Here is a 17139-nt window from a genome sequence, read left to right as displayed (position 1 = left end):
TCCCTCAGCCTCTCCTGGGGCTCCAGCCCCTTCCCCAGCTCTATTCCCTGGACATGCTCCAGCCCCTCCATGTCCCTGTTGTCCTGAGGGGCCCAGAGCTGACTCCAGGATTGGTGTAATCTGTAATTACTGAGTGATTTTCTTAGCTGACAGCAGGTGGTTCACAGGAAACATGCTAATAGTTTTATATGTACTTTTGCAGACAGTGTTACACTTGTTACTGCTAAGCATAATATCAAGGATGAAGAAAATATTTGATAATATAGTCAGGGATTATGCTGGGGTGGGGGTACTGGTGGATAAATTACTTCCTGCAACTGTAGTGTATTGTATGTAGTAAAGTTTGGGAGGTGTGAAGGAAAAACATGAAGAAAACTGTTTGGGTTTAACTGCTAACTGGTGGGTTTTTTCTGGCCATTTGCAAGATGTGATATTTTGCCATCTTATTCTTCTTCATGATAAAAATATGGGTTTCTGTACTTCAATTAACATCACATAGGATAAAAATAATGAGCCCATTCCAAAGAAGCATTAAAATATGGTAAGGGTGCTTAAGTCTGGAGTTAACTATGAACTGAAACACAAAACTGAACGCCTGTATTAGCAACTGTATCTTCATAGTAAATTGTTAAATTTGCTCCTTTTTGGAGAACCACTCACTTGCTTCAAAGAGGGTCATCAGAAATCATCTCTAAGATACACATTAAGGTCTACAGATTTCATTAGGTACTATTTACATTGCTATTAATACAACTGTTAGGTTTAATGCATAAATTGGAAACTGTGTGTTATATGAGACCTGCATTGCTCCTGATGGGATTCCACAAAGTGGAAAAGTACTTTTTACCAGATAATGGAGTGACAGGACAAGGGGAAATGTCTTTCACTGCCAGAGGGCAGGGTTAGCTGGGATATTCTGGGATATTGGGAAAGAATTCCTGGCAGGGAGGGTGGGCAGGCCCCAGCACAGGGTGCCCAGAGCAGCTGTGGCTGTCCCTGGATGTCCAAGGCCAGACTGGACAGGGCTTAGAGCAGCCTGGGACAGTGGAAGTTATTCCTGCCCATGCCAGAGGGGGTGGAGCAAGGTGGTCTCTCTCCCTCCCAACCCAAACCATCCTGTGGTGGTTATCATTCCGTGATAATTGTCAAGGTTTCAGTTCTTGCAGCACTTACTGCTGTGTAACTTCTCCAAACAGTTTTGCTGGTGACATTCTGCAGCTAAGCTGAATGTGTAGGGCTGAAATCAGAAACTTTTTCACTTGAGGAATGTCTTTAAAGTCCTCAAACACTCCTCAAGGTAGATTGGTTCTCTTAATTAAAGCCTGTATCATGATGATCTATTTTACCTTTGTATGGTGGAGTTGGGGTTGTGTATGGGACTTGTTCTTTCTTGTTCTACCAGTCAAACTTAACAAAATCTTCCCATACCTCTAGCAAATACTGCTAAGTTTCATGGAGAAATGGAGAAATCTTCATTTCCTTTCAACAGCAAGAAAACCTCATTAGTATTTCAAGCATGGTATGACTAAATAAAAATTCACAGTTTTAATTTTCTTAGTAGGAATGTTGTCATCCTCTAGTAGCAGTTGCTTCCCAGGTTTTGTGGGATCTTAGACAAGATTGGGTTCAGTTTTACTAAATACTGTTTGTATTCTGTTGTCATTGTTGCATGTGGTTTGGGAATACTGTCTTTGAGTGTTAGAGTTCCCAGCTGGTGACTTCCAGGTATTTTGGGCATTGTGGTGGATCCCCTTATGCTGAAGCTTCTTGGTGGGCTTAGACCATCCTCTGAAGCTTGACCCTGGGTAGATGTCTTGCAGAGTAATTTGCCTTTTCTAAGCTAGTTTGGGTAAAAATCAGGTTATTTGATTTGATTCATAGGAGGCTTGGACCAACCTGGTCTAGTGTAAGGTTTCTCTGCCAATAAACCTTCCAAACCAAACCATTTTGGGTTTCTGTGATTCTGAGAATTGCAAAATCCTCAGTCAACAGGTAAAAAAGACACAAGGCTATGAGAGTGAAGTATCACCAAGAATCAGTAAAGCACTGAAGGAATCTGGGCAGTTTTATAGCAATTTTTGATTGATTCTGGAGCCTGACTTTGAAGGAAGTGGAGGATAAGTTAAAATATTTCAAAGTGAAGTGGTTTAGGATTGGAATTTCAAACACAGGAAGGGCATGGATGGAAGAAGAGATGAAAGTGATGGGGTGAGCAGGAGATGAGCAGTGGATTAGCTGTAGGTCAGCTGGATAATAAACACAGTATGGTAAAGTCATGTACGAAGTACCAATGGAGCAGCTGTACCTTCCCTGGGTTATATTTGTGTCCTCAGAAATGGCTCTGTATTTCCTGGGCCAGTGCAATTTGGGAAAGCATGGTTTTGGAGCAGGAAAGCAGTTGGGCTTGCTGCCTTGGCAGGTGTCCTGTGGTGTATTTTCCTTTGGAGCAGACTGCTCCTGGGCCTGTTCCTCTGGGACAGGACACACACTATGGCATTTCCTCTTTGTCGTGGGCTGTGGTGAGTGTTGGCATTGGGATATGGGCTGGAAATGCTGTGTTCCTTGTGGGAATTGTACCCCCAGACAGGCTGGCTCAGCGTGGCTGAAAACCTGCACTCTCAGCTTGCCAGCTGCTCGGGAAGGAAAGGAGGAATGTCAGGATGGACAGTTTATTTATCAAAGTGTCTGGCAACAAACAGCTCTGCTGTGTGACAGGAGTGCTTTCATTTCTAAGCAGTGATCAGAGATGGCAGGGTTAATACTTGAGGTTATAATCACTATAGGCCCTGCATTTTTTCACGTAATACCTACTTTACCAAAAGTTGTCTAAGCTTGACATAGAACAGCCAAAGAGTATTGCCAGTAAAAGAGATAAAGATAAGATTCTGGTCACCAAAGGCTTGGCTTTGAAGTTGCTTTGCTCACTGAGCATAAGAACAGCTTTCTTGTGAGCTTCCTTCATTCCTCTCCGTTCTTCCACTCCTTTGGCAGAGCAAGTTTATTTTGTTGAAGGTTTTATTTTCTGCTGAAAGTGCAGGAAATTCAGACAGCTCTCTTGGAAGCTCCCCAAAGCTAATACAAACAAGATACATATGCCTCTCTTAAACTAACTAAAAATAAAGTAAATTATTTGAAAATATTTAACTATAGATATTCCTCTCTAAAGAGAAAGGGAAATTTATATCATTACAATTGTGGATGCTGATAAATTATGTTATCAAGGTGAAATTCCCTGTAGCATCTATTGTCTATTCCTCACAAAAGATTGAGGGGTACCTCCCTGAAATCTGGAATAGCTGCATTACAGGCAGAAGTAGTAACTACTGCATGTCCAAAAGTATAATTCATTGAAGTATTCTTTAGCATGTACAAAGCCAGATTAAAAAAAAAGTAATGTAAAATGAACTGAAACTGTCTGTTCAGCTGTACTTTGTGTGGCTGCAGCTTATGGATCTGAAACGGTTTACCAGATTTTTCCTGTTGGTCTCTCCCTGGTAAAAAAAATCAGTTGTCTGTTTGGGGTTAATTTGGCATTCTTAGTCCTTTTGATATCTGTTAATTGTGCGGGGTATATATGGTTTTCTTTTTTTTCATTGCTGACAAAATTGCCTTTATAGTCATATCTGCGTCATGAAGGAAGTAGTTGTTTATGACTATAATTTTTTATCATTTATGTTCACAAATTGTTGAATCTCACTGAAAATATTACAGATGAAGAGCTATAGTGAGTCATCATGGACAAGGGCTCAGCATGGAGAGCAGCCATAATTACAGTTGCCTGTGCAGCCTCCACCCTCACCTTTTCTCTATTCCTATGTCTGTATGAGGCCTTCAGCCTCAGCTGTGAAGATGATGGGTGGTCCCGCAATGTGGATGCAGCTACACAGATATGGTGCAGACCTTCCTGACATTCCAGGGCCTCAAGGGGCTCCAGGAGAGCTGCACAGGGACTGGGGCAAGACATGCAGGGACAGCAGCCAGGCAATGGCTTCCCAGGGCCAGAGGGCAGGGACAGATTTTGGGCTATTGGGAATTAGGAATTGGTGTCTGGGAGGGTGGGCAGGCCCTGGCCCAGGGTGCCCAGAGCAGCTGTAGTTGCCCCTGGATCCCTGGAAGTGTCCCAGACCAGGCTGGACAGGGCTTGGAGCAGCCTGGAACAGTGGAAGTTGTCCCTGCACATGGCAGGGGGTGGAACAAGATGGCCTTTAAGGTCCCTCCCAACCAAAACCATCCTGGGATTTTCTGAGTTGTAAAGAGAGGCAAAGGGAGCTGATGTCCTTAAGGGGTCACTCAGACCTAGCAGGGAGAGTGGTGAGTCCAAGATGGTTTTCCTTCTGTGAACTGTGGAGTTCCTGGGAAGGAAACTATTACATCATGTCCAGCTGTTTTAAGTAGCCGCTTCACAGCTTTTGCACACTGTGTGCACTCCTGGCTCCGCTGGAGAGGGACCAGCAGTGTTGGTCAGAATGAGCTAAAGCCACCAAGCTTTGACACAAAACAACTTGCACTTTTGAAAATTCAAATGTCAAAGCATTTTATTACTGGCAGCAAGTTCCCACTCACTAAAAGCCATTCATTGTCATAAGCAGTTAAGTTAAGAATTGTGTTAGGACGTGTTTTTTTGGTCTGCCTGCATTTCTGTCAAGTATTTCTTTTGCAATTACATGTGACATTTCCACTTTATTTCATCAGGTTTCTTTGAATTAAGACTTCAGCACAATATGTTTTCTTGTTGTTTTCTTTTACCCTATTTACATTGTGCAGTTGTAGCATACTCCCTTACCAATCCCTGTTCAGGTTTTGCTTTTTTTAGGCAGATAAGCTTCTTCCTGCTTATTGTGCTAACTATATAATTAGCAGTTATTTAGCTGGAAGTATAATTTGGCTGGAAAATTGCTGTGATGTGAATGCACAGTGAGAAATGTGGCTTTTTTTAGTACACACAAGTGACCTGGGTGTCTGTACCCATTGTCATATGATGCATAACACCATTCACATGCATCTTGCCACAAAGGAAAAGTTGCTCTGTTAGATCTCCAATTTTTAAAAAAGTTAGAAAGTAGACCTCTTTAGGCTTACAATTATTCATTGCTTTGGATTGGGGTTTACTGTATATCCAGATAAAAGGGAGAAAAACCAGATCATTGCATTTAAGTGAATTCCAGCTTGCTATAAAGAAATATATAATCATATCTATAATATATAGTCTGAAGCTTGTAAGTGTCATGTGGACATGACACAAGACTTAAGTTTGTTTACTAATGCTTCTTAGAATCATGGACTAGAATCCCTGAATGGTTTGGGTTGGAAGGGACCTTAGAGCTGATCTTGTTCCTCTCCTGCCATGGGCAGGAACACCTTCTACTATCCCAGGGTTCCCATCCAACCTGGCCTTGGACACTTCCATGGATGGAGCAACCACAGCTGCTCTGAGAAACCTGTGCCAGCTGTGACTGAGTGTGCTGCATATCTTCCTGGGTTAATGATCAAAAATGCAAAATATCATTAAGATATCTGTCACCATCCATGCTGTGCAATACCCTGGGGACCACTCTGAAAAAGGGCAATGCTTGACTTCCAGCAAAAAATGGGCTAATCAAGGAGCTAATTTCATCATGGGAGAGAAGCACATGTCCACCTTTGCTTATTGATGCCATTTCATAGCATCACAAGTCACCAAAATTCTAATTTTTCAACCAGCTATTATTTTCTGTATAAACTAACTTTGGAGGAAAGAAAATGGAAAGCTGAATAATTTTGCCTCTGTTTATATTAGACAGTACAAACCATGAGGGATGGTTATGCAACACTAAGCTGAATTACACAAGACATGCCTCCCTTTATCTCCTTAGAACTGGTAACATTTAGAGGGTGGAGATTTGCATTCATTCATGATAGAACTTTTTAAATCAGTTTTTTATGGTCACATAATTAAAATAAATTCAGTGTCAAATTGAATTAAAAGGATGAGCATGTTCCGTTGTGGGAACCAGGAGATGGGGACCATAAATTAAGCAGGTGTTAGGTGACATTGAGTTTTTGCATCCTCTGTTGACAGTGATTTGTTTTTTGATGGGTAAATATGTCTGTAAGCAACTAACTGTGAGCAAATGCCTTGGCCACACACTTCCAGCATTTCAGCTGTGTTCAGTTACTCTGAAAGTAATACACAAGGTGATAAACTGCAACAACAAAATGTTAATATAACTTTATTTATACCTGTCTTGATGATATGTCTGGGTGCAGTCAGTCTGTAGCTTGATACTGATGATACAGAGCAACAAAACCACATGGCATTTTATCAGCATTTCTCCACTTTCTCATCCAAATGCTGTCCTTGGATTTATGCTTGTTTTTTCCTTTGTTTTGAAAACTTTTAAACCGTTAGGAATGGTTCAATCTCTAATTATAGGAGCAGACATTTCTCCTGATAACGTATGTGCAAAACAGGGATTCAGTGCCACTTCTCTGTCTTTTATGGACATAGTTCTTCTTAAAAATTCTTTTTCATGTAGTCAGTTGTGAGTAAAAATCTTCACTATATCTCCTGTTTTTCTTCATGGAGGGGTCCCAGATTCTGCACCTGAGATGTAGTAGCTGAAATACAGCTGGTTGATTCTGTCCATTAGCTCTTAAAAATGTTAAATTTAATTACTGTGCAATAACCTCTGAACCTTTTCATTGTTTGAAGCTGATCATTAGCGGAGTCTCCAACCCATTGGAAGATGGTTAGCAATGCTTTCTGTTTCAATTAGCTGTATGCCTGGGGTTTAAGCTGAACACCTTTTATTTAAAAAAAAAAAACATGTAGTTTTGAAAAGTAGTTGTGTGGTTTGTTACCTTTCTGGTAACTGGATGGATCTCACTTGAGTTGGAATCATAATATTTCTGTGAAAGTCATCTATTCTGTATTTTAGGATAGTGTCTTGGTCACTAACTCACCCTGCTGCACTGGGGGCAGAAGTATGCCAGTGCTCAGAGCTTTTAAAAATATACCATAATACAGCCTATTCTGCAGTAAATCTGATAGGCAAGCACGATTCCCCAGGTGAGTTAGGTCTGGATTTTTCTTCAGATGCCAGCTGAAGCAGCTTTTTGTATTTTTATCTAATATTTTCCATTACATACCCTTGGCAACACCTACCTGAGATGCTGTTTCATAGCACAATAACTAGGTATCTACAGGCAGAGGAACCACCTGCATTTTGAAAGTAAAGATTATTTCTGTCATAGAAGAATGTGATCCCATTGACAGCAATCAGCTTTGTAATGGTTTCTGCCATCATTGTTAGGTACACTACAATGCTAATTTAGGTGGCAAAGTCATTAAAAAATAGGAGATACGTACATTCAGAAAAAAGTCTGTAACCTTCACTGTCAGGTATCATTGCTAAAGAATAAATTTTACTGGAATGTGTGCACAAGATACTGCTTTTCAAACCAGAACTTCAAGTAACTTCTACTTAAATCTCCCTTGTAAATGTAGAAGACAAGGGTTGGGGATAACCAGACTGTAGCGTGGGATCAGATGATAGGATCTCACTTCTCCATGGTCCTCAGTGTCACAAAAGAAATGGAGCAGCAGGTTAGGGGGATGGTGCTGCCTTCTGCAGGGCCACATCTAGGAGAGGGATTTGGGGCAAGGGATGCAGAGACTGGACAAGAGGGAATGGCTTCCCACTGCCAGAGGGCAGGTACAGATGGGATATTAGGAAGGAATCCTTGGTGTGAGGGTGAGGTTCCCTAGCACAGGTTTCCCAGTGAAGCTGTGGCTGTCCCTGGATCCCTGGAAGTGTCCAAGGCCAGGTTGGATGGAGGTTGGAGCAGCCTGGGATAGTGGAAGGTGTCCCTGCACATGGAAGTGGTGAAACTGGTTGAGCTTTAAAGTTCCTTCCAACCCAAACCATTCTGGGATTCTGTGAGCTACACTTCTAGGAAGAAATGCACCTTGTTTCCCATTGAAAGCAGCCAGAGCAAAGTGGTAGCAAAGAATTTTGCTCTTTTTGAGTCTAAACAGGATAATGAAAATTCCTGTGTTCTCTTCTGTCTTGGAGAGAGCATACATCTGCCACATGACAATTCCTACAGTGCTGCTTAATAGTAGAAAATAACTGTGTGCAGATTGAATGACAGCCCAACAAAATGCTGTAAGAATTTAGAAGAATTTAAGTGCCTTATGATAACTCAGAAAGTGAACTTTGTGGGCAGTTGGCAAAAGGAAGTGTCAGTGGTTTTATTGTTCATACCCAACAGAAAAGCTCAAGCTGGTTTAGTATGGTTCTCATTCTTGCCAGACGTGTAAAGTCTCACAGTCCAGTTTTTGATGTGATGGAGACAACCTAAATGATACAAACAAGGTAGAAGAGCCCTTTTTTTACCCTATTCCAAGGTAGGACAGACAACTCTGCAGTCAGAATAACTGTATTGGAGATATCCTGATGTGGAGCTCAAGGAGGGAAATCCAGGCAGCTGGCAGGAGTTCACATGCCAGCTTGTTCAGCTTAGGAGGTTTGAGTTGTCAAATGCACCGACAAAATTAAAAGCTCTACAAGTTAATCTTAGTGTGAACGTTTTGTGCACTACAAAAGGAGATTACTTTTTTTCATTTGTTACAAATGTTCTTCAATGCCAAGAAAATAATTTTAAAAGAGAGTCAAAGAGGAAAAGTCTGGTAACAGTGACAGATGTTGAAGTTGCAGTGATGTTTGATACAGTCAGTTTTCCTTCTCCTGCCTTTGCTTTTTCACTCACTGTTTTTTATTTCTGTTAATTTTCCTCCTTTTTCCCTATCGCTCCTTCCTGCATAGGGGCTCAACAGAAAATGTAATAAATTAATTATATGCTGAAATGCTTTTACTTAGAATAGGAAGGGTTGAAAAGACTGTGTTCACTTAACCCTTATGAATTTGACTGATTACAATATGGTAATGCTTTATGTCATGGCTCTCTGTTGGGAGAATCAAGCTATGAGGCTGAGTACTAGTATGATGCATTTCAATTAAAATTTTGGTGATTACTGGAGAAAACAGATTTCTTTCCAGACACATGGATGCCAGATTTGCTCACCATAGAAACATTACCAGCTAATAGCTTTATTAATAATAATTACCTTTGCATTGCCTTTATTACTCAATATTTTACAATGGAAGAGGGCACACTGACCTTTCTCTCCTTTCTTAAAGGCACAAGACCTGAATGTGATTGAGGAAGTGATCCGGATGATGCTGGAGATCATCAACTCCTGCCTGACCAATTCCCTGCATCACAACCCCAACCTGGTGTACGCTCTGCTCTACAAGCGCGATCTGTTCGAGCAGTTCCGGACTCACCCCTCCTTCCAGGACATCATGCAAAATATAGACCTGGTGAGTTATACCTGACTTCAGAGATGGTTACACTTGGTTTTGTGACCTCTTCTTACTCTTGAGAGGTGGAAAATATTTATCATTTTTTACCAGTTTGTTTTAAAATGTTGCATTTTTCTTGTCTGTTTTTTGGGCCTGCACATGCCTTCTGGGCAGCATAGAAACACAGGGTGGTTTGGGTTGGAAGGGACCTTAAAAGTCATTTAGTTCCAACCCTCTAATTTCTTTAACAGCCCTTTCCCACATCTTTAACTCAGGTGAATCAGAAGGATTTTGCGATGCCTCTGGTAAGGAATTCCCAAGCTGTGACACATCTTTCACCCCTCAAAGGGAGAACAATGTCAGCTTCTCTTGACTGCCCCTTGTTAGAAACCTACCTTTCAGGGGAGCAAAAGCTAATTTGCATCAGCAAACAATCTTTTTTCTTTTCTCTTACTCCTCTCACCAGCCTATTAATGATTATGGGGAATTAATTTTAAATGACTGAAGAGCAGGCATACAGCTGTCTTACTCTCTGTCTATATCTGAATGTGTGTTGTTTCCACGTGCCAAGTGTTTTCTTCACAGCAGCCTTCCTATTGCCTAGGGAAACATTTTAGAAGAAAACAGAAGAAAATAGCTGTGGATAAGAAGTTGTTAACTAGTGTGACTCTCTGTGGAGCATGACTTTGGGAAACAGTTGTTAATTATTTCTGCCTCTGATAGTAGTTTTAATGTTCATATGGAGAGCCTGAGCTTCTGCTAGAAAAAATTGAAGAGTTACAAATTTTTCTCTGTCTTCTAGTCAATATTTGCAGAGCTGAGCAATGTTTGAAGCCACACTATGACCACTGGGTGCAAAATACTGGAAGGGAGGGCTGAGCAGGGTACTAAGTCTCTGAATGCAGTGAATAACATATTATTGTGCCTAATAATCTACAGAGTTTTTGGTTTGATTTGCTTTTAATTACAGGAGATTGACAGATATCTGATTGCCCCTAAAGGAAAATCATTTAAAATGTTGCACTGAAATCCTGCTCTGTACCTATTCCTTCCTCTTCTGTTCTCTCTTCACATTTTCTGGTCATGCAAGAGTTTGGGGAGTGGAGAACTTGAAGCTCAAAACTCTCCAAACTTTCGGCAGCTGCAGACTACAAGGCAGCATGATACTGTCTGGCTGATTAGAACAAGATGTCTTCAAGTTGTGTAAAGAGGATATGGTGCACTGAAGATAACAGTTGTCTACATTCCTGACTGAGATAGGGACCTTCTCTGGTTACTTGCCCACATCCAGGATAACTGATGGTGGCCAGATCCTTCTGCTTGCAGCCCTGTGCCTCCCACAGACAGCAGCACATCCTTTCCTTTGTAACAGTTAAATGTAGGTTTCCCTCAACAATTTAAACAATTCCTCCCCAAAACTATTTAATATTGGGTTACAGCATAATGCCAGTTACATTCAGAAACTATTTAAAGCTTTCCAAGGGAGCATGTTGAATTTTTAAATAGCTCCTTTGTTAGAGAAGTGAGGACGTCAAAAAAAGAAATTTTTTAAATTTTTTTTTCTAATGTACCTGTCACCATCTGGCAAGTGGTAAGAGCTGTCAGGTTTGTAGATCTGAATAAAAGATGAGATTCATCTGACTCCTTGTCTACCCTGTCACGTCCTGCGCTTCATAAACAGTACTGGCAGTGCCATACAGAACCAGTCTTTTTCGTGTGTGCTACAGCCAGAATGTTCTAACTGGTCTTGCTGTCCCTTGAAACAGTGGCAAATCATGTCAGTTTTACTGTACACATTGCAGGGAGCTTGTCTGGGAGCCACATGGGCAGGATCTGAGAAGAACCTAAATGAGTTTCTGTCTCCAAGAGCTTACCAGGCTTTTCTCTGCAGTGGTGGAGCTTGGAGCTCCATCCTCGCAGCAGTATGGGACTCTGTGGATGTCTGAAATGTAGCTGTGCTCTGAAAGGAGTCAGAAAAAAAATCGTTAAAGATTTGGCTCAATAAATTTCTAAAGTGTATGTTGCTGAAAGCTGGGAGGATATACTCATGGGGAGGATCTCCCTATTCTTGACCTGCTCTTATATTCTTATTTCAGCATCCATCCCAGCCTGCTTTCAGGTAGAATAGTGAGCTGGCCAGGCTTTTCCTGTGACCAAGGCTGGTTATTCAAAAGAGGATGGACCCACCAACTTCCTGCATATTGGGGAGCTGTGTTGGCTTTCAGGCTGTCGTGATCAATGAAATTCGGTGGCCCAAATTGTGTAAATTGTAGACAGAAATGGTAAATGTTACGACTTTTGGTAATGCAAGAGTGGTCAAGAAAAGTTACCTTTCTGAAGCTCCCCAGGTATGTCTGCAGGGGCTCTGCTGCATCCTGGCTCCCTCTCTTGGTACTTTCTCTGGTCATAAACAGCAATATTTGCATTATCTGTACCCATGCTGCAGAGGAACCAGGAGTGTAGTTTTTGACCATGGCATGTAGTGACAGGACCGGGGCAATGGCTTCCCACTGCCAAAGGGCAGGGATAGATGGGATATTGGGAAGGAATTCTTGGTGGGAGGGTGGTGAGGCCCTGGCATGAGGTGCCCACAGAATTTGTGGCTGGCCCATCCCTGGAAGTGTTCCAGGCCAGGTTGGATGGGGCTTGCAGTAAACTGGTCTAGGAGAAGGTGCACTGGGATTGGACTAGATGGCCTTTAAAGGTTCCTTCCAGCCCACACCATTCTGGAATTCTATGATTCCAGTCATCAGATAGCTCTAGAGATTCATGTGAGCAGTAGGTGCCTGTTATGCACCATGTCACTTTGACATCCCTCTGCTCCAGCAAATTCTGCCCACCAGCTGATGAAAGATTCTCTGCCTGTGAACTGTATTCCAGATTTGCATTTCATAGAGAAATACTAACAGACTGTGTGATATTGTTGAATGCATCAGAAATCAGACCAAAATACAGAGCATGTAAAGTCTGTAATGAGTTTTGGACACCAGAACAGTTGCCAGTTTGCCTTGTCAAGAATGTATAAAATAGATATGACATGTAAAGACTTAAATGCTTATTATTTTTACTCAGTTGGACATAATGTACTCATCAACCAAAAGGAAGCATGGAAGAGGTGAAAAGGCTAAAAATTTGAAGAAGAATTAATTGGAGAGTGTACTGGGGGATGCAATAATGAGTAGTTGATGGTGCAAATAGAAGAAGGCATCTGCTGCAATTCTGTGTGTGTATACAAGCAAAGAATAACACAGAGATATCCTCTAAGCCTAGCCATGCTGGTGACTTCTTAGCTGGATTACTCTGGGTTTAGAATCTCAGAACCATTTAGGTTGAAAAAAACTTTCAACACCATTGAATCCAACCATTCCCCAGCACTGCCCAGTCCGCCACTGTCCCATGTCCCCAAGTGCCACAGCCATACAGCTTTTAAACTCTTCCACAGACTGGAGATTCCACCACTGCCCTGGGCAGCTGTTCCAGAGCTGGACAAGCCTTTCCATGGAGGAGTTTTCCTCAAGGAACCTGACCTTCCTTTTCTCCAGGCTGAGCCCCTTCCCAGCTCCCTCAGCCTCTCCTGGGGCTCCAGCCCCTTCCCCAGCTCCGTTCCCTGCCCTGGACACGCTCCAGCCCCTCAGTGTCTCTCTTGTCCTGAGGGCCCAGAGCTGTCCCCAGCACTGGAGGTGCCTCAGCAGCGCCAGCACAGGGACAGGCCCTGCCCTGGGGCTGTGTCACAGCCTGGCTGGGACAGCCCAGGGGCCATTGCCCACCTGGGCACACCTGTGCTCATACTCAGCTGGCACCATGAAAGAAATTCCAGGTAGAAATAAGAGCTGTAGAAAACAGAACCTCTGAAGGTGCTGATTTGCTAAAGTGATGTGGTATTTTTCAAATAAAATGCTGCTTTGAAGGGAAGTGGAATAGTCTCTTTGACATACTTGTGGGTTCACAGATCATAAGGAAAGACTTTTCCAAGGTTAGGAATAATGAAATACTGTGGTAGGTTTTCAGGGACTTCAGCATTGGAGACCTCTGGTGTTTGGCAGCATGGCACTGGGGCAGAGGACAGACCAGCACAGGCACAGGTACAGGCACAGGTGGGTGTGAGCATGCCTCTGCAGCCCCAGCAGAGCTCAGACCAGAGCAGGAATTGCCAAGGTTACCTTCAGTACAGACCTGGCCACATTAGCTCTGGGCTGTTTCTCAGGATTTGGACCATTCAGTTTACTCTCGAGATACACATAATGTCTGTGTGCTTTATTACTGAGGCAAAAATAGGTGAATGTATAAGAGTCGTCAGTATAGCGACCACTTTTTATTGAAAACTACTTATTTGCCTCTGTGTTTTTTTAAATAATCTAAAAATCACCATTGCGAGTTGATTGGGAACATATGGGAACCATTAATGCTGTACAGAAGAAACTGAAATCAAAATACCTTCTGCTTCCTATTACTTTACCTTTTATTTTAGAAAGCAATTTTAGTAGGAGATAGTGCATCTTTCTTATCTAAAATGGGATATTCCTATTCTGAATGGTGAACAAAGAGGAATGCTATGGTTCCTCTTCTGGCCTTATGCAGAAATATTTCATCTGGGAGCTGTCTATGCCTCCACTTCAGAGGTGGTCTGTAATTTGGTCAGCCGCTTCAGATATGTCAGGAATTTGGTGGAGACTCTTCACTTATCATTCCTAAAGATGTGTTTGGTTCATGGCCACGGCGAGAACTCCTTGGCTTTCACTGCTCTCATATTTCCTACAAGTGAGCAACTGATACCAGGTGGTGGAACAGGCCTAACTAGGAGCTGCTAGAATTTTGTTTGCAAAATACTCTGATAGACATCAAGAGGTTGGGAGCACCGGCTTAGTGATGCAAAGGATTCAATTGATGCAATTTCCTACAAGGAATTTCATTCTTCAAAGACATTTCCCTACTAGATTTTAAAATCCATCAAGTTGTCTTCACTCTGGCATAGCAACCCCTGTTGCAAGACCTTCAGGACTTAAGAACTACGTTTTTATGGCTTTCCTTAAAATTAGAAAAACCTTGATCCTGCTGATTACCAGAACCTAGCTGCATAATCTAAGGTTATGGTGGGTTTGGGTTGGGGTTTTGTTGGTTATTGTTTGTTTGCTTTGGGGGGCTCTTTTTGCCTGTTTCCTTTTTTCTCACTCCTACACCCTAGGAGTGGAGAGCAGAATACCTGGAAAAGCTCGTGTGCCCTTGAACATGCTCCTCATTTCAAGGTGGTTCTGAAAAATACAGTACTTCAGGTTTGCTGATTAACCTCTTGTGTTTCTCCTGCTATTGAATCACATGAAGCTGTTTCACCCCTTCTTAAATCAGCAAGGGTTGGCTTTGCCTCTCATTGGCTCCAGCTATGACTACTGGATACCAAATGTAGCTGTGATTTATGTTTCCCTATGGAAGCTACTTAGTTGAAGTGCTAATCCTATGGTACTTTACAGTGAGAGGTTTGTTTTCTTCTTTTCTTCTCCATTTGGTGTGCCATTAATACACCATATTACTCTCCCAGTGGTGAACGTGGCTGGAAATAAAATTCTCAAAGTGTTTCTTTCAATCGCTTTCAAAGGGAAATAAAATTGACAAAAACAGATTCAAAACTTACTCATTTTTTGCCAAGTGATTTTTTCTTCTGTCTTTCAGAACTGACCTTTGCAGTTGCAGGCAGAGGAGGCAGCAACGTGTTGTACTGTTATTTTTAGCTGGAGGAGAAGGAGAGGAGTTGTCATGTTGATTAGGCAGCAGCACTGCCTGGGCTGCCACAGGCCTCACAGCACTTCAGCATCTGCTGATGGAATCCAATTGGAGAAAACATTTTGCCCTTGATAGCTCTGCTGTTGGCATGCTGTAAAGGGAAGTATTTTGTTACTTCAGCCTTGCAGCCCAATCGAAGACAACAGTTGGGTGAAATAACAGACACTGTGGTTGTTCCCTCACAATCTCAAAAGTAATCTCCAAAACCTAAAATATTGCCTTTAAATGAAAAATGTTTCTGAATAATTCTAATTTTGTAGTACTTTTAATCTCTGGCAATAGCTTGTAAGTTTACTGTTTAGAAAACAAAAGGAGAAAGTATGAGTTTCTCATGGAAAATTGATCTCTAGGAAGAAATTCTCACTGCGGGGGTGGTGAGGCCCTGGCACAGGTTTCCCAGAGCAGCTGTGGCTGTCCCTGGATCCCTGAAAGTGCCCAAAGCCAGGCTGGATGGGGCTGGGAGTATCCTGAGCTAGTGGAAGGTGTCCCTGCCCATGGCAGGGATATCCACTGGATGATCCCTTCCCAGCCAAAGCATTCCATGAGTCTGTGATTAAAACCAGTTTTGGAAATCACTGTAGAAAACTACATAGTTTTTGTACAGAAATATTAATGGTATTTTGATAGAAACCCTGGCAAGGCCTGAGCTGTAGATGGCCAAACCAGATCCCCTGTGCCCATTGTACCACAGGTCTGGGTACCTTAGGATAGACTAAGGTACAGCCAGGATTAGACTCTGCACAGGGCAAGGCTCTCCATGCCTTTTATCTGGACAGGGATCAGATATTCCTGATGAGGGGTTGTCTAATCCTGGATTAGATGTGCCTTTTAATCTCTGCTAATATGGGAGCCAGACTGGAGAGAGAGCTTTTAGAATGGGTTATGTTGCTTCAAGGAGAGGCCTTTCAGAGCTCAGCATGACTAGGAAGAGAGTAATTCACAGCAACTCATGGAGTTTCTTCTTATTCTTCTTTTTAAGCAGTCTTTGCAGTTGTTTTCTTAGACCAATTTCCCAAATAATTAAGAAGAAAATTAATTTTCAGGGTACCAGGAAAACATAATCTCTCAACCTTTTTTATTTGCCCTAAGATTTGAGGTTTTTCTATTCATACAGTCATATGCTCAGCTGGTTTTAAAACATGTACTAAAACCTGAAACTCTTTTAATACTATTCTCCCAGTTTATTTTTTCTGGTTCATTTTACTTTCAATGGGATAAGGAGTGGAAGTCTGTTAATTTTCATTTTTATTTTAAATTCGCCTCTGTTACTTGAGTAACAGAGGCCTAGAAGATAATTAAAGCTCTTTCAAAGGAAAAGGCTACTCTTCTTTAATATGATGTTGAGCTTTTATATTTTTATATCCGACTAGATTAATAGGAAAAGTCTTAGGCCCTCTGCTACAGAGGTGGGAGCTTGGGCATGAGAGACATAATACTGGATGTTTTTTGGTTCTATTCCTCATCTGGAGCTAATAAGAAAATGCCTTCTTTAGGATATCCTCTGTATAATTAATCATTAATTTTTCTTTTTGCTTTTCTGTTTTGTAAATTCATTGGGATACTTGTGGGTATCTCACTGTCTCATTGGGGTATTGTGCTCTCAAGGTCCAAGAGGGAGGTACTTAATTTCTATTTTGTTTGAAGTAGTAAGGCAAATAACTCCTAGAGATAAGCACCATTATTAAAGTAAGTATTTTTAATTTTAGTCATCAACTACACATCAAAAATAGCCATTCTGAGTTCTGTAAAATGCTGACATAGCCTGAAAATACTGGAAGCCTGTCTTGCTTTTGTTCTTTTGAAATATAACCCGAAGAAGATTAGTACCTTTACCACAAAAACATAAGTCTTTCAAAAACATGTTAAGATTGAAGGGTTTGACTTCCTAAAATAGGAAATGTCAGAATTCAGGGAGTATCTGTGAGCTTCATTCAGTTTTTTTACATGTTTGCGTTATGATAGTATTTTATCCTTTTGGTTAAAAGCTAAATATTAAGTTTCGCTTTTGTTGTGGTTT

General features: G+C 41.7%; 1 protein-coding gene across 3 annotated transcripts in view; it reads left to right on the top strand.

Moving 5' to 3' along the window:
• The window catches only part of DYM (dymeclin), a 209696-nt gene that overhangs the window by 157335 nt on the left and 35222 nt on the right, over positions 1-17139 (top strand). For all 3 annotated transcript variants that reach the window (XM_030969399.1, XM_030969398.1, XM_030969400.1), the window contains one exon: positions 9183-9365. In XM_030969399.1, the coding sequence (XP_030825259.1) occupies positions 9183-9365 (183 nt within the window). The remainder of the gene's footprint in view (positions 1-9182; positions 9366-17139) is intronic.

This window comes from Camarhynchus parvulus, chromosome Z, assembly GCF_901933205.1.
Source record: "Camarhynchus parvulus chromosome Z, STF_HiC, whole genome shotgun sequence".
Lineage (NCBI taxonomy): Eukaryota > Metazoa > Chordata > Aves > Passeriformes > Thraupidae > Camarhynchus > Camarhynchus parvulus.
This window is presented reverse-complemented; position numbering and strand designations above follow the sequence as displayed.